The 24867-nt window shown below is 36.6% G+C and overlaps 1 protein-coding gene across 8 annotated transcripts in view; it reads left to right on the forward strand.

Moving 5' to 3' along the window:
* LOC129768833 (carbonic anhydrase 7) overlaps positions 1-24867 on the forward strand; it is a 101442-nt gene that overhangs the window by 71091 nt on the left and 5484 nt on the right. For all 8 annotated transcript variants that reach the window (XM_055770749.1, XM_055770747.1, XM_055770748.1 and 5 more), the window contains exon 4: positions 19622-19786. In XM_055770749.1, the coding sequence (XP_055626724.1) occupies positions 19622-19786 (165 nt within the window). The remainder of the gene's footprint in view (positions 1-19621; positions 19787-24867) is intronic.

The raw sequence follows: 24867 nt of genomic DNA on the forward strand, positions 1-24867 counted from the left end.
GACTGTCAAATCGTAATTGCTCTTAAATATTGAAGGTATTGGGGTAGAAGAGTGGATCTTCCCAACTACGATCATTGATTTGAAATGTTAACGGGTTTATTTGTTTTCTATTCAGCATACATTTTTGACTGATGTTTATTTCTGAAAGATCAAACGCTTCAAAAATCGCCCAACAACATCGACAAGCCGATCGAGTTCTGAAAACAGGTTATCTAGAGCTATGAAAAAAAAATTTAACTTCTTGGCCGCAAACAACGAGCATGAATTTGGACGAAACCTGGCGTGAAACTTGCCGACAAAAATATCCGAAAAATGGTCAAGCACGGAGGTGGCAGTATCATGGTGTGGGAGTGCTTTGCTTAGTCGGATGTCGTTGCCTGAGAAAATTGATGGCATAATGACGGCAGACTATTACAGCAGCATTTTGAAAAGGAATTTTAAAAAGTCGCCGCGAAAATGTGGATTAATGAAGGAGTTCAGTTTTCAACAAGACAACGATCCTAATCATACCACCAACAAAACCGCCTGCGACCAACTGTTCAAAGCTTTGGAAAAAGCCTGGATGAGTATCAACTTTCAACATATCAGAAACCTCGTTGAAAACCGCGACGCCTTCAATCCGTGGATGAAGCGGCCAAACTAAACACTAATGTAAAAAAGAATCAGTTTAATAGTTGATTTACTGTAATGCGTTCATCAGAATAACAACAATTTCCTAATAATTTTTTTAAAGTTTATGTATCGTGCTCATGTCGCTGTAGCCAAAATATTCCAAAAGTACACCTCCAGTACTGTCTTTTATTAGAACACTTCGAATATCCATCTACCTTAAATTCTACCAAAATTCAGAAAATTTGAAAATACCACGGGTGCGTACTTTATTTTGTCCAGTCCTGTACATACTGACAAAAAGGACACAAACCTCGTATATTACTCCCACGAATACTAAAATGAATCATGCATCATCCATCTTTAGTTGTTCCTACAAATCCACGCAAACCTTTCGATCCAGGAACTAGTTCAAAAAAGTTGAATTTTATTGTTTCCCTGTATCAGTTTCAATACATATATTAATTCAGTCACACACTTACAAGAAGAACTTTCAGCATTTTTTTAAAATATTTAACTATTCATTCATTCATACATTGAAAAATGAAAAATGACAAATTATTACCAAGCCAACGGTAGTCCTACGTCTACCTTGTGGTTACACTCAGATATAACCCAACTCTAATTTTTTTTACTATGGCGAACGTGACAGAAAAAATCGGTCGAATTTATCGATCAACTAATTTTTCCTTTTAGGGGTGGGGCCCTAAAAGATGTTAGGAATAAAGTGAAGTTTTCGGGTATTTTGGTTATTGTTTAAGGTATATTTGAAAATGTATTTTTCATTTTTTGAGCGCACGAATAATGATTATCACGCTGTTGACAATAACATGCGTAGATGCTGTCTTCAAATTGGTACATTGCTGGTGGTATCGGTTCTGAAGCAACGGGGTGTCGCAGAACAAATTCCAATGAATATTTTTAACTTTAGAACCTAAAGCCTTACATAGGGGGTTTTGAAAATTTGAAAAATTGCTAAAATTAGGATCATTTTTGTTAAACATGAGTTATTTTTCATGAAAAATTGCTGTTTAGAAGCTCATGAAAAATCGAGAAAATGGGATATCAAAAACAACTATGTCATGCTTTAGATAACTCATTTCTACATTCTGAAAACAATAAATTTCAGCCACATCGATCGAGTGGACACTGAGACATCGATACCACCAGTTGAAAAAACATGGTTTTGAAAAAAACGCGTTTTAAAATTCGAACAGCAATACTATATTCCTAGAGGTGACCTCATACTTTTGGCTGTAATTTTCCAACGAAATCAATTACCGAAAAATCCTTTTAGAGCAACATTTCCGAGGGCATAAGCTTCCAGAAAAGACAAAAAAATCGATTTTGTCGGGGTACCCCTTAAAACCAGCTAGTAGATGTTTTCCAGACATTGTATGCTGTTAACGATAACCAAAGGATAACTTTACAATTTTTTTTTATTTGAAGAACCATACTTTAGTGAACGAATAAGCTGAAGTTTCAAATAACTGTTTAATGTTTTTGTTTCGAACTTGTTAGAATTCAATTTGCATTGGAATATGAATTATCGGATTTTTTCGCATAGAATTAAGAGTTTCTCTCTTCATACAGCCGTTCCGTGCCAAACCGATATGGTTTGCTCCTTATGGCAAAATATTGGATTTTTTTTTTATTTTTTCATTGGCATGGCCATTTCCATTTCAGGGTGTTTCAAAAATTCAAAATTTTCCCCTTTTTTCCAAAAATGACATTTTTGGAAAAAAGGGGAAAACAACATGACAACTAGTTCAAAAAAGTTGAATTTTATTGTTTCCCTGTATCAGTTTCAATACATATATTAATTCAGTCACACACTTACAAGAAGAACTTTCAGCATTTTTTTAAAATATTTAACTATTCATTCATTCATACATTGAAAAATGAAAAATGACAAATTATTACCAAGCCAACGGTAGTCCTACGTCTACCTTGTGGTTACACTCAGATATAACCCAACTCTAATTTTTTTTACTATGGCGAACGTGACAGAAAAAATCGGTCGAATTTATCGATCAACTAATTTTTCCTTTTAGGGGTGGGGCCCTAAAAGATGTTAGGAATAAAGTGAAGTTTTCGGGTATTTTGGTTATTGTTTAAGGTATATTTGAAAATGTATTTTTCATTTTTTGAGCGCACGAATAATGATTATCACGCTGTTGACAATAACATGCGTAGATGCTGTCTTCAAATTGGTACATTGCTGGTGGTATCGGTTCTGAAGCAACGGGGTGTCGCAGAACAAATTCCAATGAATATTTTTAACTTTAGAACCTAAAGCCTTACATAGGGGGTTTTGAAAATTTGAAAAATTGCTAAAATTAGGATCATTTTTGTTAAACATGAGTTATTTTTCATGAAAAATTGCTGTTTAGAAGCTCATGAAAAATCGAGAAAATGGGATATCAAAAACAACTATGTCATGCTTTAGATAACTCATTTCTACATTCTGAAAACAATAAATTTCAGCCACATCGATCGAGTGGACACTGAGACATCGATACCACCAGTTGAAAAAACATGGTTTTGAAAAAAACGCGTTTTAAAATTCGAACAGCAATACTATATTCCTAGAGGTGACCTCATACTTTTGGCTGTAATTTTCCAACGAAATCAATTACCGAAAAATCCTTTTAGAGCAACATTTCCGAGGGCATAAGCTTCCAGAAAAGACAAAAAAATCGATTTTGTCGGGGTACCCCTTAAAACCAGCTAGTAGATGTTTTCCAGACATTGTATGCTGTTAACGATAACCAAAGGATAACTTTACAATTTTTTTTTATTTGAAGAACCATACTTTAGTGAACGAATAAGCTGAAGTTTCAAATAACTGTTTAATGTTTTTGTTTCGAACTTGTTAGAATTCAATTTGCATTGGAATATGAATTATCGGATTTTTTCGCATAGAATTAAGAGTTTCTCTCTTCATACAGCCGTTCCGTGCCAAACCGATATGGTTTGCTCCTTATGGCAAAATATTGGATTTTTTTTTTATTTTTTCATTGGCATGGCCATTTCCATTTCAGGGTGTTTCAAAAATTCAAAATTTTCCCCTTTTTTCCAAAAATGACATTTTCTAAAAATTCATTACGTTTGAACCACTGAACCGATTAAGATGATTTTTTTTACATAACTTGTCCGAAAATCAAAGAGGCGTTATTTTTCGTTCTTGAGTTATGATTTTTCAAATCAGGTTCACATGGAATGGCTGTATAAGAACATCAAAATTTTCTAAAACGACAGTTCGTTTTAGTGACAATAAAAATACCAGAACTTTTTTTTCCAATATTTTGAATCTGTGGTTTCATCAAAACGGTACTATTTGCCTTTACAACAAATAAAACAATGAACCAATTGAGAAGCGATGTTGGCGAGTTTTTACCAAAGACTTTTATTTAAACAAAAAACAATAACTATATCAATAAGTTAATCAAGTATATATTTTTCGTTGCTGTTTACAACCTCTTCCCATCTCTCTATCAATTTGTTGATGCCGTTCCACCAAAAATCACCTGGTCTGGTGTCAAACAAGTTGTTGAGCCAGTTTTAAAGGACCTCTTTGTTATCGAAGGAAACTCCTTTCATATGGGTTGACAAGGAGCGAAAAAGGTGATAATCGGCAAGGACTATTTTTTTATACAATAAAGATCCTCTGGAGCTGGTTTCCACACTGATATTGTACAAGCGCCTTATATGCGGGCTGAATGGAAAGCGCAGCAAGAACAGTGCGGAGTTCAACATGTGAATTCACCGAGCAAAAAACCAAAACAGTTTTGCTGTGCTCTCACAAGCATCTGATTGCGTCATGCGATGCAGCTTTGCATTTCATTTCACCCCAATGTCAGCTATTTAATAAGTTCCGAATCGGAAAACGAAAAGTAATAAGTTTGGAAGAGAAAAAAACAAACAAATGAGAAAAAACAAATGTCGACACAAAAGTGTAATTGGGGGGAAATGCAATTAATGTCCATTTGTAGAATTTACACTGCCCGTATGACCCTGACAGTGAAGCCGATGCTTTATGGACATCCGAACGTGAGATTCAATTGAAAATCATCTGTTGGCGGTTTAGGCGTCAATTGGGATGGCATAACGACGCGCTTTGAAGTGGCGTTTCTCTATTGATGAGATGTTCTTCACTGATTAATAACATCGATTATCTATTACGTGAGGAATCCAATGTCACATGTTCCGGATTGACCTCTTCCAATTACGGAGGAATTAACACGTGTCGGTCCACGATGACGGACACTGAATTTTTCGTCTTGTTCGCGCCGTTCTCAACGGACCAACGGTGGACTTTTTGTTTGGAGAGTGCTGGCACTTGGAATGTCGGTAACAAAGTTAGAAAATGATTTTTAGAAATGTCCACTATCGGTTCGCAGGGAGCGACGAGTGTCGAACGGAAAATTCATTGTCGGTCATTCTCGTTTGGGGTTCAACGTGTTGAGTATCGTTGTTGAACATTCGAGACGAACAAACTTCTTGTAAGCTTCGAAAAGGTAATGAATAATTCCAATTATTTGCTCAGAACAAGTATCGACAGCTTACAGAAAAATCAATCACAAATTGGTCAAATTAAAAATTCAGCTGAACGGGAGTTTTCCAATAGATTTTATATTTGCTTAGAATGCACCTTCTATGCCGATCATTTGCCGTTTCATCTTATCGAACAAAATAACCACGGATCGATTATTTGTGGCGAGACAGGAAGTTTGATTGGTTTGCTACTGTTTTTCAGTGATTTGTGGTTGAACAAGCCGTCATCGCTAATGGTGTTTATTTATAGCGCCGACAGTGATAATCTCCAGCTGTCATGCAGTTGTCGCCATAATTTTCCTCACGTAAATGATATAAAATAGCATGCAATATCTCGCTGGGTGTGTGTGGAGACAGCGACCTGTGCTTCCGTGGTATGATGGTTAGTGTCAATAATGACAAAAGTATTATAACAATCGACTTCAATCCTCGCTCAAGCACGAGAAATGGGTCTGTCTTTTAACCTACAACTTATAATACTATCAAAATGACTCCAACTTGAGAAGGTCTGGTACCTCTATAGAATGTAGCGTCGCTGGGAATGAAGGAAATATTCAACACTATCAATGAAAAGTGAGTTTAGTTATGTCACGAAATGTTGGGTCACGAAGCGTCTCGTGCATGGTGATGACTACCGTTAAATATCAGATGTATACAATCGACGGGTTGAACAATTTTTCACGGGAGTCAATTTTTCATAACAGTTCAGCTATCTTCACTTGTGTGGCTACCTTGGAATGGAAATTAACGCAATTTCCATACAAAACCACAAACCAAAATTATGGCACTGTGATAGAGATGAATCGCAAACTCATGGCCATTCCAAGAGCAGAAATGAAAAATCAGACCTCTTGCAAGAGAGAACCCGTCAAACGTTTCCAAAGCCTCTCCACTCGCGGATTGACCAGCGTTGTTACTTTGTTTAGTGCACCGGCATTTCGGCACGGTTGTGATGCCACAAGATTCCCAGAAGATAACCATGCACATGACTAATTAATTTTTTTTCGTCTTTCTCGACGTGACCATTTATGTTTGCGCAAAAACCGGGCGGCAAAAAGACGGGTGGGTAATGTCGGGGACATAACCGGAGTGACGTAGGACTATACAAAGGGGACAGCTTTTGTTAAATATATATTTTAAATATATTGTTTTATTTTCTTCACCTACGTGAATACCTACCTATCTACCTGAAAAATGGATTAGTTTACTGTTTACTCTTTATGAATATGTTGATGGTTCTGAAAAGAACCTTTGGTGTTGTGTTATTGTTATCACTCGATATTCCCATCTTGTTCGGCTAAACCTTCCTGTTTGGCGATTTGTTGTCACTCGCCACAGCTTTCACAGTTGGAAAATTTCTTCCCATCCAGCTTGTGACATATTTTACAGTAAATTACATTCAATGGCACGTCGCATTACCACCACTCAGTGCCGGATTGGAGGTAATTTTAACCTGTAATTGAACATTTGCGATGACAGTGGTACAGTGTCGACTTTCAATGTGGGGTCATAATTTGGATCTCTATGTTTACAAAAATGTCCAACTAAATAAGTCGCATTACATGTCCGTCCAATTAGCTAAATGTCGAACTAATTGTAGATTACTGTACTTTAAATCTGGAAACAATTTAAGAATTGGTGAAAATTGAATAATCAGGAAAGTCCCCAACTATCAATAAGCTCAGAACAACTGCCAAATTCACATACTCATCAAATCCTGGCAAACAAATTATGAAAACATCAATTTGTGTTTTATTATTATTTTGGATAATGTTTTAGAAAGCATTGAACTTTATTTCCTAAACTCTTTTTTGGAAGGTTTAATGGCTCTGAAAAGCGCCTTGTTTTATGGAATGGTTCCAATTTAGAAAACTTAGTACTCGTGGTTTTGAAAAAAAACCATTTCGAACGCCCTCGATGCCGCCTTGTTCTGGATTTGCCACCAAAGCAGTTTGTATAAACAAACTTTTTTCTTCTGCTACCTGATGCCGTTTTGCGATTGCGTTTGCCACTCGCCATTCGCTGCAACTGCCTGTTGTCTTGATGTCCACCGAACCGAATGTGTTATGTTCCGAATGCAGGTTTTCTTATCGTCGCGAGCAGCTTTGCCAGCTAACTCGATCACTCCGGCGGCCGAAACTATATAACGCCGGCTAGATGGACTGGTACACAAGTACTAACGCGCTCGACCTAGCTACCTTTTCCGGTGCAATTGGCGGATACACCTACGGGAAATTGCAGACCACCACGGTTCGAGCGGGATTTTGCCTTTCCCTTCTCTTTTCCTCCTTTGTTGAGTACACGATGCCGATGCCGTACAACCACACGGGTTTACGGTTTAAAGGAAAATAAGATATTTTTTTGGGGTCCGCGTGTTTTATACTCTAGCGGTACACACTCACAGGATAGAGACAAATCGGCAGACTCAGCCAAAGGGGCGGGTCCAACGAGACGAACGAATGAGCGTTAAAAGGGAGCGATGGCAAAAAAATACATTCATTACGATTTGTTCGCTCGTTGGATTCACATACAGACTAAAAAGGGTCCTTTTCAGGATCACAAAAAGTCTAAAGAGTTTATTGTTTTGTTATCACTCGATATCCCCATCTTGTTCGGCTAAACCTTCCTGTTTAGCGATTTGTTGTCACTCGCCACAGCTTTCACAGTTGGAAAATTTCTTCCCATCCAGCTTGTGACATATTTTACAGTAAATTACATTCAATGACACGTCGCATTACCACTACTCAGTGTCGGATTGGAGGTAATTTTAACCTGTAATTGAACATTTGCGATGACAGTGGTACAGTGTCGACTTTCAATGTGGGATCATAATTTGGATCTCTATGTTTACAAAAATGTCCAACTAAATAAGTCACATTACATGTCCGTCCAATTAGCTAAATGTCGAACTAATTGTAGATTACTGTACTTTCAATCTCGAAACAATTTAAGAATTGGTGAAAATTGAATAATCAGGAAAGTCCCCAACTATCAATAAGCTCAGAACAACTGCCAAATTCACATACTCATCAGATCCTGGCAAACAAATTATGAAAACATCAATTTGTGTTTTATTATTATTTTGGATAATGTTTTAGAAAGCATTGAACTTTATTTCCTAAACTCTTTTTTGGAAGGTTTAATGGCCCTGAAAAGCGCCTTGTTTTATGGAATGGTTCCAATTTAGAAAACTTAGTACTCGTGGTTTTGAAAAAAACCATTTCGAACGCCCTCGATGCCGCCTTGTTCTGGATTTGCCGCCAAAGCAGTTTGTATAAAGAACAAACTTTTTTCTTCTGTTACCTGATGCCGTTTTGCGATTGCGTTTGCCACTCGCCACTCGCTGCAACTGCCTGTTGTCTTGATGTTCACCGAACCGAATGTGTTCTGTTCCGAATGCAGGTTTTCTTATCGTCGCGAACAGCTTTGCCAGCTAACTCGATCACTTCGGCGGCCGAAGCTATATAACGCCGGCTAGGTGGACTGGTACACTGGTACTAACGCGCTCGGCCTAGCTACCCTTGCGGGGAACTCCAGATCAACACGAGCGGGAACTCCAGATCAAGGTTCGAGCGGGATTTTGCCTTTCCCTTCACTTTTCCTCCTTTGCCATATCCAACCATGGCTGCTTGTGTTGGTTTGTTGATGTGAGGTGATGCGAAACGATGTGGTGTACGGTTCGGATGAGAATGATCGTTACGGCAGCGGAGAGGGGATTTTGAAGCTGACTGGCTGGCTCGAGAATTACGCATGTGTGAGACTGCGACCAATGTTTCCCTCATTTTTTTCTTTTTCCTTTCCAATCGTGCTTCATTCTATTTCGCTGCTGCTCTGGTTGCCCGTTTTGGTCGGTACGATTTGAGGAGCACAAAATGGACCAATCAAAAATGGGCACATAGTGTATTTGGACAATGGTTGATATTTCACAATTATTCAATTATTTATCTCAAGAAAAATGAAATGTTATTCGTTATGATAGATGCGTAGATATATTTCCTATCAATTGATGCAAAAACCTTTGCGATCTATTGAGAAATGCTCGAGTTATAAGCGTTCCAAATCTTGCATTTTTTCCTACTTGTTCAGTGCCTAGATTTCCATTTCACCCCCTATATCTTCCGGTTAGACGTAGTCCTACGTCAAAAAAGTGAAAATACTTGCGGTCAGAAGTATGTGCCCATTCTGTGTTGCCACAAGAAGCCCCCAAGCCGCATGATGGCGTTCGGTTTTTAGTTCCAGCTGGGAACATACAGAGGGTACGTGACGAAAGTGGCGTGTCGTTCGACGTCCGACGGCCTTTCGGAAACGATGGTCAGTTTAATTGCTTTACCGTTAAGTAATAAATGTTTGTTGTGTCGCTATCTGATATATCCGAGGTCAGTTTCGTATCCATTGTCAATATTTTTAAACACGAACCGATGTTATTGAAGAGAGTATTAAAGAGCGGAAGGACAAATTTGTTAACAGCGCATATGACGTGTGGCATTGGTTACAATTCTTCAATTGAATCTTTATTTTACTTAACATTCCTCAGTTTTCACTTCATAATCATAATGCGAAGAATATCTACCATATGATTGATGTGAGTAAAAGAATAAGAGCATTGTGATATACCTAATAACGTTGAGTTGGCAGCAAGCAACTTCGCTCTGGCAACGATCTAACGAGCCTGCAAACGACAGCCTCACCTTCTCGGATAACGTCAGGTTCATTGGAGCTCTTTGTTCAATAAAACCTACTCAGCTCTTATTTTCACACAAAAATGAGTGCATTGATTAAATGTTCTCATATGATGATCTTTGTTCTCATATGCATACATTGGGGTGCCAATGAACATCGTCACCTCGAATTTCAAAAAGTTGCCCCATAAAAAAAAAGTTCACCACCTCGAAAAAACACCCTATGCAAAATTGCAAAATTTCAGCTCAAACGGGTTTAAGGGAGTTTGGTGTAAAGCGGTCAAAATTTGAGTTTTTTTGAATACTTAAAAATCACCCAAGGGAAAGTGTACATGAAAATGATATTTTCGAATCATTTTTTTGATGCCAAATGTCTTAAAATTGCATGAAACGTCGGGATTTACAATCTGTTAAAAAAAATGTCAAAAATCGACTTTTCACGAAAATAAAATAGGCAAAAATCGACTTTTCACGAAAATAAAATAGGCAAGTAGCAGTTAGCAGTTATCACACATCTCCTTCATTAGTCTAGGGCAGTGACAAGACTAATATTAAATCGTGGGGCACGTTATCCACAATTAGCGACTTCATCACATGTCCCACGATTTTATCTTAGTCTTATCATTTCCCTAGACTAATGAAGGAGATGTGTGATAACTGCTAACTGCTACTTGCCTAATAATTTTTGTACTTTTAACTGCTTTAACTGTACTGCTAACTGCTACTTGCCCAATAATTTTTGTACTTTTAATTAATGTACTAATTATCTGTTTCATTAGGATATTTCTCTACAATAAAACCATTATACTGTATTCTATAAGTCAAAAAATTGGGGGTCTTCGTAGCCACTTGGTTACGCGTTCGCTTACCAAGCGATCGATCGTGAGTTCAAACTCAGGGCCCTCAATTGACCATCTTTGTGTTGTTATAGAATAACTACGACCACGCAACCATCATCAGCGATGGAAATCGATCCACGGTGGAACAAAGATCGATACATCCATACAACTGCTCTGCTCTGCAAGAAACATCGGGCTGCTGTTCTATAAATAACTCAACAATGATCAATATCAACTGTCTCCGCTGTCCGGTCTGTTGAACAATGGATGAACAGAAAGAATACCCTTACGCCTAAATGGCTACTACTGTGTAATTTGCCATAATGTAATGGAACACAAAACTTAACGCCTAAATGGCTACTACTAACTACTGTGTAATTCACAATTCATAGAAACATAAACATATGTACATGTACACGATTAAACCCGGCTCTGTTACAGCTAAAATGCTAATGAGCCTAATAAATAAATGAGATAAAAAAAAAAAAAGTCAAAAAATTTCATTTGATACCGATATTGAGTGGATTGCAGAAAATACATAGTGTGTTCTCCAAGTCAAGTTCGTTCGTTTGATACACATACCTCAATCAACCTTTTTTTTTGAGATGATATGGAATCAGCTATTTTGTAGCGGCGGCCAAATTGAATTTTTCAAGATAAGCAGTTTAAAATGACAGCAGAGACAAAGGTATTTCATAAATTCGGTCAGTTCTTATTGGTCAAATTTCTATTAATGTGGGGCAACCCTACATACATACAAACATACAAACGAACAGTTCAAGCTAAATAAAACCTTTTAATAAAGTAATTTGCTATTTTGTGATTGCGGCCATCTTGGATTTGGATATTTCATGATCTACTGTGATCTACTATTCAGGCCCTTTCATTTAATACCCATATTAATCGGGTTTTGAGAAATATGCAGCCCCTCCATTTGATAGTGGCAGCCATCAAGATTTGCATTTTTCTTAAATAACTGTGTTATACTAGTCAAGCCCTTTCATTTGATACCCAGATTAATGGGGTTTTGAGAAAATATGTAGTCCGCCATTTTGTAGCGGCCGCCATCTTGGATTTTCAAGATCATGAAATACGCAGTTTTATAATGACTACATAGATAAAGTTGTGTTCTAAATTTCAGATCAATCGGTCAACAGGAAGGGGGTCAAATTACTATTAATGTGGGTCAGCGCTACAGACAAACATGTTACAAACATACAAACATACAAACATACAAACATACAAACATACAAACATACAAACATACAAACATACAAACATACAAACATACAAACATACAAACATACAAACATACAAACATACAAACATACAAACATACAAACAGATTACAGGGCAAGCTAAATAAAACCGTTTAAAAAGGCAAGTGACAAAAAGTCAACTTTTGACAAAAAAAATTCGAGATAACAGTAAATCTCGATGTTCCAAGACATTTGGTATCAATTTTGACGTAGGATTACGACTTTCGGGAACATATTGGGGTACAAATTGAAAATCGAAAATCGAGCACATCGCGAAAATTGTCCAATTTCAAACGCTTATTGCTCTGTCATTTCATGATGGATTGATGAGATTTTTGCGTCAATCAATTCCGGCACTCCATAACAACTTTTTACATTGAATAAAATAATATATGTCTTGAAACTAACTATCGAACAATTTAAAAATCTCAACCCCTATCCTAAAGTAAATACCCCTTCTATCATCATCACTCGGTTGTGAACACTGGTCGAGTGAACAAACAATACCTAACAACCAGACCAAACGGCCCTTTTTCGCACCACCAAATCATTATCGAAGAGTTTAACAATGTAATTCTTCAAACATATCCAAAACAAAGGAATCCTACGTCATCTATGTGGTCGTGTCTCGGACACAACCCTCCTGTGACTTTTTTTAGACCCGCTTTCTTGTACTTCCCTCTTGGGTGATTTTTCGGTTCTCAAAAACTCAAACTTCGACCGCCTTGTGCCACTCTGTCTTACGTCCGATTTCAAACCTGCTTATGCATCAAGACCCCATTCCCATACTTCTCAACTTACCAGTCCCTCAAAATGTTAACCCTTTATGAAACGCCACATCAGCGCTGCAGTTTTCTAATAACGCGAGATATACAGCTCGCAATTGTTGTCTGAGAATTCGATTTCCCCGTTTGTCATCGGGGCTAGTTTCAAGAAAAACTATACAGAACGCTCTGGAAACAGTTTGATTGGATGTTTTATGGGAAACAGGTATAATACGCGCATCTAGGAAAAGTTTTCCTGCAAACGGGGGAGAATATAAATGCAATAAATGAAAGCATCCTACTAAGTAAATTTGGTAATTGTATCATGTTTTTAAGATATATTGCGTGTTCTAGAAACCCGCACGAATAAGCTCTCATTTCAACGCTATTTGAATAAATTAATTATTGGACATTTTCTAATTTCATGTTTTGCAAATTAACAGTCTATATTGTCGGGATGTGTCCATATGTATTGGTCCAAAAGTCTTGTAAGTCCATCAAGAAATGACTCAGAGTAACGCAACCTATTTGCAGCTCTTCATTCAGTATCTCCAATATGTTCCCGAGAGACGTAATGATACACCGAAATAATTCGAACAATTTCCGTTCGATGTAGTTTCCAGTGTAATTTTTAATGTATTCTTCTGTAGGAGCCTTGAACCATTGCGATCATTTTTTGTGTGTTATCTGTGAGGTTTTGACGTAGAACTACGTCTTTCATTAAGGGTGCCAAATCAAAAAAACAGGTCACGTTTTTATGAAATAAAGTTAACGTTAATAACTATTTTTGCCGTGAACGGATTTTAGCGATTTACATACTCAAAGAATCGGAAATTCCCTAAGATTTGTTTAATATGCTATACATTGGAATCCCCTGGTTTGTAAATGGTTAAAATTCATGAAAACTTTAGGCGTTTTCATTTTTCCATACGTTTGTTCTGTCCATTTGTGTACTTTCCCGAACAGAGCTGTCAATAACGAGCAACTTATCGACGACCAATGAAGGGGAAATCGTAGGATTTGAAGTCGCCGTGAACAAAGGAAAAGTAGAAGAATAAAGGGGAATATTTGCCTTGAGTAAAAACAGTGGATCTCGCTGAGGCAAACTTTCATTCGGCATCGGACTGTTGAGCAATCCAGTTCACTTTGCTTTCGCTGCGCTTCGATCTAAGATTGGACCCCACCAGTGGTAATCCAACTTGGATATCGTCGTTTGCTTTTTCTGTTCGTTATTCGTTATTTGTATCGTGTGTTTTTCTTCCCGCATCGTACATTGAACGCTTCGCGTAGTGTGTGATGGGCAAGAAGAAGAGGAAGGCAGGCTCGAGCCCTGCAAAAAACAAACGCATTGCCAGGGGCAATGAAATTTCGAGGCAAGCGTCATATAATGATGCACGCGATGTTGGTGCAGTGAAAAGCGCTCGCACTGAACCGAGCCTTCGCGAGTGTGACACCGCATCGAACAACAGCGAAGTAGGCGATTTCGGCGCGTCGGTCGAAAATGTAAACGGGTTCTTTGGTGCCTTTGAGAATGCATTAATGCATTAAACTGACGTTATGGCGAAGCAGGCGTTAAGGTTATGCTCCAAAAAATATTTGGGGAATACCAAGCATCTTGAATGTATTACTGGAATGTTATAAGTTATTTAGGTTCGCGTGCCAGTCGCAAAACTGCCTTCAACTAGGCAACTACGCAATAATATCCGAAGGTATAAACAAGCGACTTATATAAAATAACAGCGTAGTTCTACGTCAACAATGCGGTCGTAACCTCCTATAATTTTCTTTTTTTTTTTTCAATTCAGAGGCAACAGCTGCAAATCGGATTTAATGAATATTTTTTGGTAGACGCCTGTTATGAAGAAAACGGTAAGAAAAACATTTCCGTTCCCCACTAAATTCGATATCGGTATAAGTAAAATATTCCAGCTTCGACCGGAAAAAATAGTCGCATAAATGTATTCTAGATATCATATCAAATAAATAGGAACGAAAATAGTATCTGATGAAGATTTCGTATTAATTTTCTTCCTATTTGTCTGTTTATTCAGGTTCATTAGCATTTTAGCTGTAACAGAGCAGGATTTTAATCGTCTACATTGTCACATGTTTTCGTCGTATCTATAAATAGCACATTACACTGTTGCCATTTTAGGCGTAAGAGTATTCTTTCTGTTCTTCCATTGTTCAGTTGGACAACCGAACAGCGGAGACCGTTGATATGATTATTGTTGTGTTATTAATAGAGCAACAACCCGATGTTTCCTGCAAAGCAGAGCAGTTGTATGAATGAATCGATATTATTTTGACCGTGGATCGATCTCCATCGCTAATGATTGTTGCGTGGACGTAGTTATTCTGTAAAACCACAACGATGGTCAAATGAAGGCCCTGAGTTTTGAATTCACGATCGATCGGAAGAGTGTCGAGCCACCATAGAAACATTCATTGACCCCTGACACTTCCATATGCCAAATGTGGTTCCATTCACTTGATTTTTTCTCGATCTATGCGATCTATGACTCTTTTACTGTACTTTACAATGTTCTTCACGCCATTCTCGATAGCTTCGAAATAAAAATTTGAAAAAAAAATAGTGAAAGTGCATTTTACTATGATGTATCGAGAAATATTATTAAAAAAAATCGTCAACAATTTAAGTACTAAAAAAAATGTTGAAATATTTAAAGAAAAAAGTTTCTGGAAGATTTAGAGATTCACCACTACATTCAATGCGTTTCTACGTCTTTTCTAGAATTGTGTTTTTTTCTGAATTTTAAAAGTGTTGCGCGATAACATAAAAATATATATTTATGAAATTTTGATATAGAATTTTGAGACTTAGTACTGGTTTAATTTTTATTTAAATATGTTCGAATGTGATTTTTGATATTTGTGATTTTCTTTTCAGAAAATTTCGAGAACTGCGCTGCGCGAAAATATCCAATAATTAAAAAAATCTATCTTGTTCATTTTCTAATCTTTTGTTATTATCCTAAAATCTATAATTGAACTGTATTCATGTGTTCGTGAAAAGTGCCTCCAAATGTGATCACTATCGTTATGGAAAATGTTGTATAAGGTATCGAATTACAAAAATTAAGTTTTTTTGAACCCCTATCACTATAAGAGCTGTAGTCAAATACGTAGTTTTTTTATTCACGCCATACTCAATAGGCTTGAACATGGAAATTCGAAAAAATACTTAAAGTACGTATATTATGGTGTACCATGACAAATTATAAAAAAAAAAATTATAGAAAATAATTTTTTTTATTATTTTTGGCATTCCGAAATTTTTTATTTTTTTATTTTTAGATCCATTAAAACATAATTTTTATTAGAATGTACCTGTTTTTGACATATGTTTTTTTCAGAATTTTAGAGAGTTTTGCGGTATAATTTTTTAATAGTTTGAAATTTTGGGATTAATCAATTAAGTTTCGAAACACAGTACGGCTGTGTTCGTACTTGTTCCTGATTTTTACATAATGTATCGAGTATTGAACGTACTATTTTGAGATAATTCTTGAATACGGCTATAATAACGTTGCGTTTTGCGTTGGGAAAAGTACATTTATTCAGAACGAACATATTTTGAAGGCGATAATATTAATTTAGATGATAAATAAAGTATTTTCTTTTAAAACACGAATTCCCGGTATAAATTTGACAGAATGTTTTACATATTTATGGTACATAGAGTTGTGAAATCACAACTCGAAACATAGAATACTTCCAATTGTGATAGTAGAGCGGTAAAAATTGTGTGACAATAAACATTTAAAATACCAAATGTCATAAACATCTAAACGCGGACGAATGTAACAAAATTTGTAAAACAATAATACTTAATTATTTTCCACAATCTAACCAAAAAAGTCACTGATAGGGGGTATCCACTTGAAGTCAGGCCCGGGCTGCATGAGCATCTCCCAACAAAGCTTTTGCATCTTTGCCGAAAGACTGAGGAGAAGTAACCGCAGCTTGCTGTAAATCAATTATTTTAAAATGTTTTCCTAATTATCACCGTCTGCATTTTTCTATTTTTATGTGATCGATGGTTAATAATATCGTAAATTAAAATTCATAAGACTAAACATATCAACATCTGTTCTATTTATAGAATTATCTAAATTCGTATAAAACAAAATTCGAAATGACTTTTCGATGGCAATTTTATCATAGTAAGATACTATGAGTGTACTATGATACACCATGAGTATTTTTTCTATATTTTCATTTCCAAGCTATTGAGAGCAAGCAAACCATTTGTCATGACAATTGTCATGCGAAAATGCGAAAACAGAATAGAAACTGAGAGAGGTTGGCGTCGACATCATGCCTCATACCGTATGTTTCTATTCTGTTTTCGCATTTACGCATGACAATTGTCATGACAAATGGTTTGCTTGATTGAGAGTGTCGTGAAAAAAATACGTTTTTAGCCTTAGCTCTTATAGTGAACCATATAGGGTTTCAGAAAATTTATCTAATTTTCTAATTTGCAACAATACTTTTCATTTTTCATTTGGGGCTCTTTTTACGAATACACGAATACAATACAATAATAGATTTAGGATAATTTAAAAAATGCTAGAAAATCACAAAAAAATGGAAAAAATATTAAAAATTTATTAGATTAATTAATTCGTACCGCGCTGCTCTCGAAATATTCTGAGAAAAGATCAAAACGCATTAGAGTAGTAGTGAATCTCTGAATCCCAAAAAAAAAATGTCAATATTTCAAGATTTTTTTAGTACTTAAATTTTTTTTATTATTTCTCAATAAATCCTTAAAAGATGTACTTTCAGTATTTTTTTTTCAAATTTTTATCTCGAAGCTATCGAGAATGGCGTTCAAAAATGTTCAAAGTACGTTTATTACCATAGTTTTTTTGTTGAACCTCATAGAGGTTCCCCTATAAAATATTTTCCATAGTGCGGATGATTTGGTTTGGGAGCACTTTCTACTTTCTATTATAAAAACATCATTACCCTCTAAAACCTCACAATCCCAAATTTGATTTTTCTTGATTAGTTTATTGATCAAAACAACTGAAACAACGGAAAATGTAACTGGTCTTATACAAACTTGACACTTGAAAAATACAAAAACATTTGTTTAAGCTCAGTGCTTCCACAAACACATATGAAAATCATGAGGTGTATGGTTGTTACCAATACCAATACACTGGAATAAAAATCATGTGTTGTTTGTTTACAATGACACAAAGCTGGAACATCCTTACCTAGTATTATAGAAGTTCAGCAGAGTGACACAGGATCCGATTATATACAGTGAAAAAAATCAGATATTGTATATAACCGTGTCCGCCCTGTAATGGAAAGCGGCGTACAATATTTCGAAAGAAAATTTATTAATTATTAAAATTTAATTTAATAATTAAAATTTAAATATTAAAATCCTAATTTCCACAATAAAAGCCCAGGTTTTCAAGTCTACTCTAATTTTGAATTTTGATGAATCATCATGGATTTCCTATGTTATTTCCAGGAACTTTTTAGTTTAAATTTACATTCATTTGAGACATTCCCAACGTAAACAAGTCAATGATAACGACAGCAACTATTTGTCCTACGAATGCATATTGTATCATTATATTTAAAAAAAAAAGAGAGAAATATTTCAGACACGTGTCGCCACAATTAAACCCAGGAACCTGCACAGGTGTGTTTTCTCAACATTCAATCTTGACGTTATGCAAATGTCATGACGCTCTAATTGTTCATTAATTATTAAATAAGCTTCGCGAACTGTAGGTGGCCACTGTGGTGAGCGCTTTGTATTAAATGATAATTTACCGATATTTGTACCGTCCTGAAAGTCCTGAAACTGGAAACGTTTATGAATTCTAGTAAATTTTTGATAGTATAGTACATCAGAAGGGTTTAATCATTGTCAGGTTGTCTGGGGCGAGCTGTACGAAGGCTCACAAATAGAAAGTGTTTCGTAGAATCATTTCCTCATTTAATTTGTTTGCCCTAACACACAATAAAAACTTCCACCATGTGAACTTTCGATGAAATATGTATGTTTTTTTTTTTTATTAATTCGTTTATTTTTACAGGCTCAGTTACTTAAGTTTAAAGGAGCCGAATTCTTAAATATATTTTTAAAACTATATATATATAAACAATTTTCTTACATCTATGGTTAGTAAGGTGGAAAACCGATTACTCGCGGTGTACTCGAGTTTAGAAGGGTGACATATTTTTAGGAGAAGGATGGGATATAAGGAAATTGTAACAATGTTGATGAACACTCATTTCTTAAATCTATCCGTATATCTATAGTTTATTTACATTTCAACTTATTCTACTATCTATAGCAAGGGGACGAATTACCCGCAAAGGAAGGAAAGGAGGGTATAAGGATGTAGGGACAATCACACACGAAGATCTATAGCTTTAAGGAAAACATATATATGGGACATGTAATCAAGGTCTAACCGAGCCAACACATCTCTCACCGGCACATTGGGCTGTCTTCCTCGGGCCCGAAGGGAGTTTTCTAAATTCGATCTGGCGACCAGATACACCTCGCACGACCAAACAACGTGCTCGATGTCGTGATAAAAAAAAAATATGTATGTTGCTAAACATGATTTAGCACGAACCCGATATCAAATCGATTCTCAGTATTTTTTTCAACAACTTTCGTTGATCTATATGGAATGATCTTTATTCCAAAAACGTATTACAGTTGAGTGTTACAAAAACGTATTACACATCCCATCAGTTTGATCATCTCCAGCGTCACTCGTGCCATTCGATTGATCAAACCATTAACAACGCAATGTCACATCGTGTCAAACGCTCCTAACACGCTCCAGTACCATGTTTGCGCAATCATTGTTAACCGGAGTTATTTCTTTCTTTCCAATCAACAGGACCATCCCATTGGGGGGAACAGTACAACAGTTGCACCGGAAAGCATCAGAGCCCGATCAATATCAACTCTTTGAACGTGAAGAAGGTCAACTTGCCGCCACTGATATTCGACGGATTTAACATTGCTCCGCAGGAGACCAATCTGACCAACAATGGACACACAGGTGAGAAAAATGACTTTGATCGATGTGCTTCTATTTGATAATTCGCAGTGTCTACAAATCAAAGTTTGCGTGCCAAAATTAGCTCGCTATGATAAATAATACACCATGACTGGGACTGGAAAAAATCTAATTATAACCATTACTTGCCATCATCTGCACAACAAGTCACGGTGCCATTAGATTCAGTTCATTGCGCTAACAATCAATTCAGCGCGTGGAAAGTTTTAAGTATCAATTGACACCTTTTACGTATTGCCCGAGCGTGGCGCGGAATTAATAGTGCTGGAAGTAAATAATGAAAACCGTTTATCGCTAAAAAAAATTATCAGCATTGCGAGTCCACGTCATCTTCGATCCCATCTCACTGTTTTTACCACACGTGTGTTTGTGTTTCAAATTTGGTTAATATTATTATCTTACATTACCTTACGATCGTTCTATATATTTTATAATGTGAGAATCAAACTATCCGCAAATGAAAATTCTGAACAAATTTTACAGATCGTTCGATCATTTCCTCAGTTACACGCACGCGACGTTAAATGCCATTTTCATGGAGGACGTTTAGTTCAACAGGAAGAAGCAATCTCTAGCAAGAAAGTCGCTCGTCATAATTGATTTGCTATTCATTTCGTTACTCCAGTTACAGTTATTTCAATTATTGTTATTTACAATGTGTTTAATCGATTGGTGAAATGCAGTTAAAAACGATATTCAATTCAATCTAAATTCTCACATCAAGCAACAGGTTCGTAGGATAGACTTTAAAGGCATCCAAACTTTATTCGTCAACATACCTTGACCAAAAAACTTTTCCTGGAAATTTCGAATTATAAGATTCGAACTTTGTTTAGTTCTTGAGATATTCCTGGTGTTTATTTTTCGATATAATCTTCAGAGCATTCAACATTTTTCCTGTTTATTCTTTCCAGCTGTTAGTACGCGTTCCTCATTCCATGCTCCGATGCATCAGAGGAATCAACCTGGCGATATATCGTACGAATTCAACCGCCGTTAGACGGTGTTCATTCTGATTCTCATTAAAATACTCCTATTTCTCGATGAAACTTATGCGAAAGTTGAGTTTCGGGGGTAAAATTCTCCGTATAGTGGCCCTTGAAAATCCATTTGTTATATAAACTGATCTTCAAAAGTGTTGTAACAAAAACTCAACATTCTCTGGTGTTCTTGTATCGATGCTCATAAATGTTCAAAATAACCCTTATTGATGAAACCGTCCTAGAACTATTAAACGATCAGTCACCTTTTTCCTTTCGTTTATTTTATTTAGCTGAATACGATAAGAAATCATCACCTTACCTTTTTCATAGGGGCCTAAAACACGTCGTAGTCAGGGTGTCGCTGGTCGCAAAAAAAAGGGTGATGTCCAGGACACGACCGCATTGTTAACCCCTTCCCGTACGATTTAAATTTCAAAAGCGCGGACACAATACAAACCATTCGATGAGTCACGCATCGAGTAATTTCACTACTCAGCTGAGCGTCTTAGCGTCTTGTGATATGCAAGCTCATCACAAGAAAGACTCGATGTTGTACGTTTTGGCACAATCATTTCACATCGAGTGATACTCGATGTTGTACGTGAAATGGTCAACATACAATGTTAACAACTATTGCCGGCGAAAGCAAACATTAAAGAAATTTCATAATAAAACTCTTCGATACAAATATGCGCAATGCGCGAAAGTTTCGCGAGGCAGTTTAAGTACATTGTCAAATCAATTCTAAGCATTGACATGTACTGTTGATTACTCGCTGTCTAAAGCACGGAAACTGATATACTGATCTCATATATAAGTAATTTTCTTGTATCTCTCGGCAAAAATACATCTCCAACACGTAGAGAAGACACAGAACGGCAACAGAAAGATCCGAATCCGAATCCGAATCTATTGTGTGGGGGCGGCGAAGGCGAAAGAAATAGCATCGAAACAAATTTTTACCTTCAGTTCTCCACCGAAGAACGCAACTCTCAACGCTGAAAAACACCTCACGTAATTTTTAACCCAGAAATAATATTTGAAATCACGAAAATTGAATGATCGATTGTAAAAAATTCAAATATGTCACGATCGTCTGTTATCCAGCTAGGTTTTCTAAATGGCATTCCTCAAAGTCTAATTGTTTAGTTTGATTTTTGAAGTTGGTCTTTTTCAAGGCTAGAGGCGAATGGACTGAGAGAGCTTAAAGCCTCTATAATCCAAAACAACATCATTACGCCAATAAATCATAACCAGTCTTCGGAATGCAACGCGGTGCCGACGTGCAATTTTGTTTTTGCACCCAGTCGAACTTTCACTCCTCCAAATCAACGTTGACAAAAATTTGTTGTCAACACCGTTCACTTTGAAGTTCGAACATCCTTACCACACCGGTTTATATACCCAATTTTAAACCGCGCTCGAATCTGGTTTATCTGCTTTGCTTGGCGCTGTTTTTATGCTTAGCTTAGAACGAGCGAAGAAAAACGGGCATACATATACATATATATATATATATAAAAATAAAAAAAAAATTGTAAAATTTGACATATATATATATATATATATATATATATATATATATATATATATATATATATATATATATATGTGTGTGTGTGTGTGTGTGTATAATGAGGCGGGCATCACACCGGTGAGAAGCGATATTTAGTATCAGAATTCTGCGCTGTGCTGATTTTGGTCTCACTTGTTTCTGTTTTCGGTGCACTTCGTACCAAGAGAGAATACGTGTTTGTTATGAACGCGCGATAATGAAAATTAAAGAAAATTAAATTTCTTTGAAGACGGATCATAACACACTCCTGAATTGACAAAAGTTCTCTTCAATCAAAAATAAATATAAAATAGATTTTTAAAATGCATCGAAATTCCTGGCATAATTCGTTAGTCGAAAGTTTTAGTGGGATGGGACCGATTTCTCTTCTACTTCGATTCTGCTCTACACTACGCTTGCTTTTTGCATATTCTGAAGACGCATTCTGAGCTTGAGCTTGAGCTTGAGCTTGGGTAGACTGTACACTTCGTAGTTGCTCTACGTGATTGACCAGAACCAACCAAATTGCACAAAGAACACACAGAATGACGCTTGGGACTAGCGAATCATTCTCCTTGTGCAATTTTCGGTGATTCGAGCTTTAAATGGTCAATAACGACGCCGGCCACGTCCTTACAGTCACCAGGGGAAGGGAAGGAATGTTAGTATGATATTCGCCGCCCGAAAGCCAGAAGGGTCGCCTCTATAGCGTGGTTCCCTAGCGTTTATCATGGGAGGGATAGTTGTTAGTAGGGAGAGGTAAAAATCAGGATTCACTGAGGTAAGTGATGTGATTATGTGAACGCGAACTATCGACCACTCGACGAAACAAAAATCCGAAAACCGCATGTGTTACAATACGCGGCAAAGATTATGGTATCCTGAGAAGGAAAACCTGTCAGATAGATTGGTCCGGCTTTTATTCTAGTATTCATCGCACTTACTTTTTTTTCGAAATTCAATCACTCCGGCGGAGATTTAACTGTGGGGAACCTAAGAAGGTAGGTAACCGAGAGAATTCCTGTACAGCCAATCGAGTCGGCAATATGTTCCATTAATAGTCACGCCTGTTCTGTATCGAACTTCAATCGCGACGACGGAGTGTTATTTTTGGGAAACCTGACAAGATCACCGAGAAAATACCTTCCGTTAAATTGAACCATATTGTGGGAGAGAGCATTAATCGTACATTTTTGGAAGAATATAAACGAAATTGGGAATTCTAGTGTTTCGAATTAATTGCAGCTTCGTTGAATCGGATTATCTGTTACATAGCTTTGACTCAACTGCTGAAAATCTTTGTATTCTCTTTTCACGATAAAAAGGAAAACCGGGAGAGACTGACGGAGAGAAATGTAAAATGTAATTGGAGGTTGTGGCAAAATGAAAATCATGAACGAGAGCATATTTTTCATGTTTAATACGTGAGCCACAAACTCAATTCATTCTCTGGATTATTGTTGGTTCGAGTGGTCGATTTTCTAAAGGAAAAAAAAACAACATGATTACTACACATATGATTTATGATTTTAAATAGTAATTTCGAATTTTATCATAAGTACTTATCTTGTTATGTATGACACACACTAACAAATGTTCGGCCAGCGATGTATTGAATTACTCATCGCGAATAACAAATGAATAAAAAATCACGGATAACAAACGAAATAAAAAAAAATGTGCACAAAAACACCAAATATAATCACAGACAAATCTGCCCCTGCGCGACTCTTCCCTGTCTGTAAAGAAACAACGTAACGCAAACGCACACACACCAGCATGCTCTACCCCATACAGAGGTTTATAACACGCACACTGAGCCAAACACTGGTGACGCTTGAAGCGTAAAAAAAAGAGGTTTAAACCTCCTCGACACCTGACTTTGCAATGATTTTCACTGAAATTTTCTCCCGTGAAATTCAACTTTCATTGCACTTCAACGCGCATCGATCACCAATCACTTTGGAAAACCCGCCCGATTTTGAAAAAAAAAATCTCTCGTTTCGCTTCCATTCACTATTCCACGTAACGCAGCTTCGTTTTTCTCATAATCGTTTTTATTTCCTCTCGATGAAAAATCACGTTAAAACAGGTATAAATGGCATTGCAACGAAGGAACGCACTTCTAGAAGCTTGAGAAAGGTGCTCAACGCCGTAATTACAAACAAAAGATCACTTTTTACACTTCTTAAATGAAACAAACGACGCGATAACATGTTTGTGCATGTCGACCGAAATTATGCACAGAGTAACAGAAACGCGTCCGCTCTCTATGACTTCCTGATTCTCTCTCTGCATATTCTGAAGACGCATTCTGAGGCAAAAAGCGAGACCATTTTGTGTGTGTGTGTGTGTGTGTGAATTCAGCATTGAAAAAGAGTGCTGTCTGATAGCTGGAGCGAGTCGACTTGTATGATGATGATGATGTTTTGAATTATAGAGGGTTTAAAATCATCAGTTCATTCGCCTCTAGCTTTTTTTTATTTTTCAGTGCACATCGATTTTATTCACACCAAAGACCACAG

The sequence above is a fragment of the Toxorhynchites rutilus genome, chromosome 2 (genome assembly GCF_029784135.1).
Source record: "Toxorhynchites rutilus septentrionalis strain SRP chromosome 2, ASM2978413v1, whole genome shotgun sequence".
Lineage (NCBI taxonomy): Eukaryota > Metazoa > Arthropoda > Insecta > Diptera > Culicidae > Toxorhynchites > Toxorhynchites rutilus.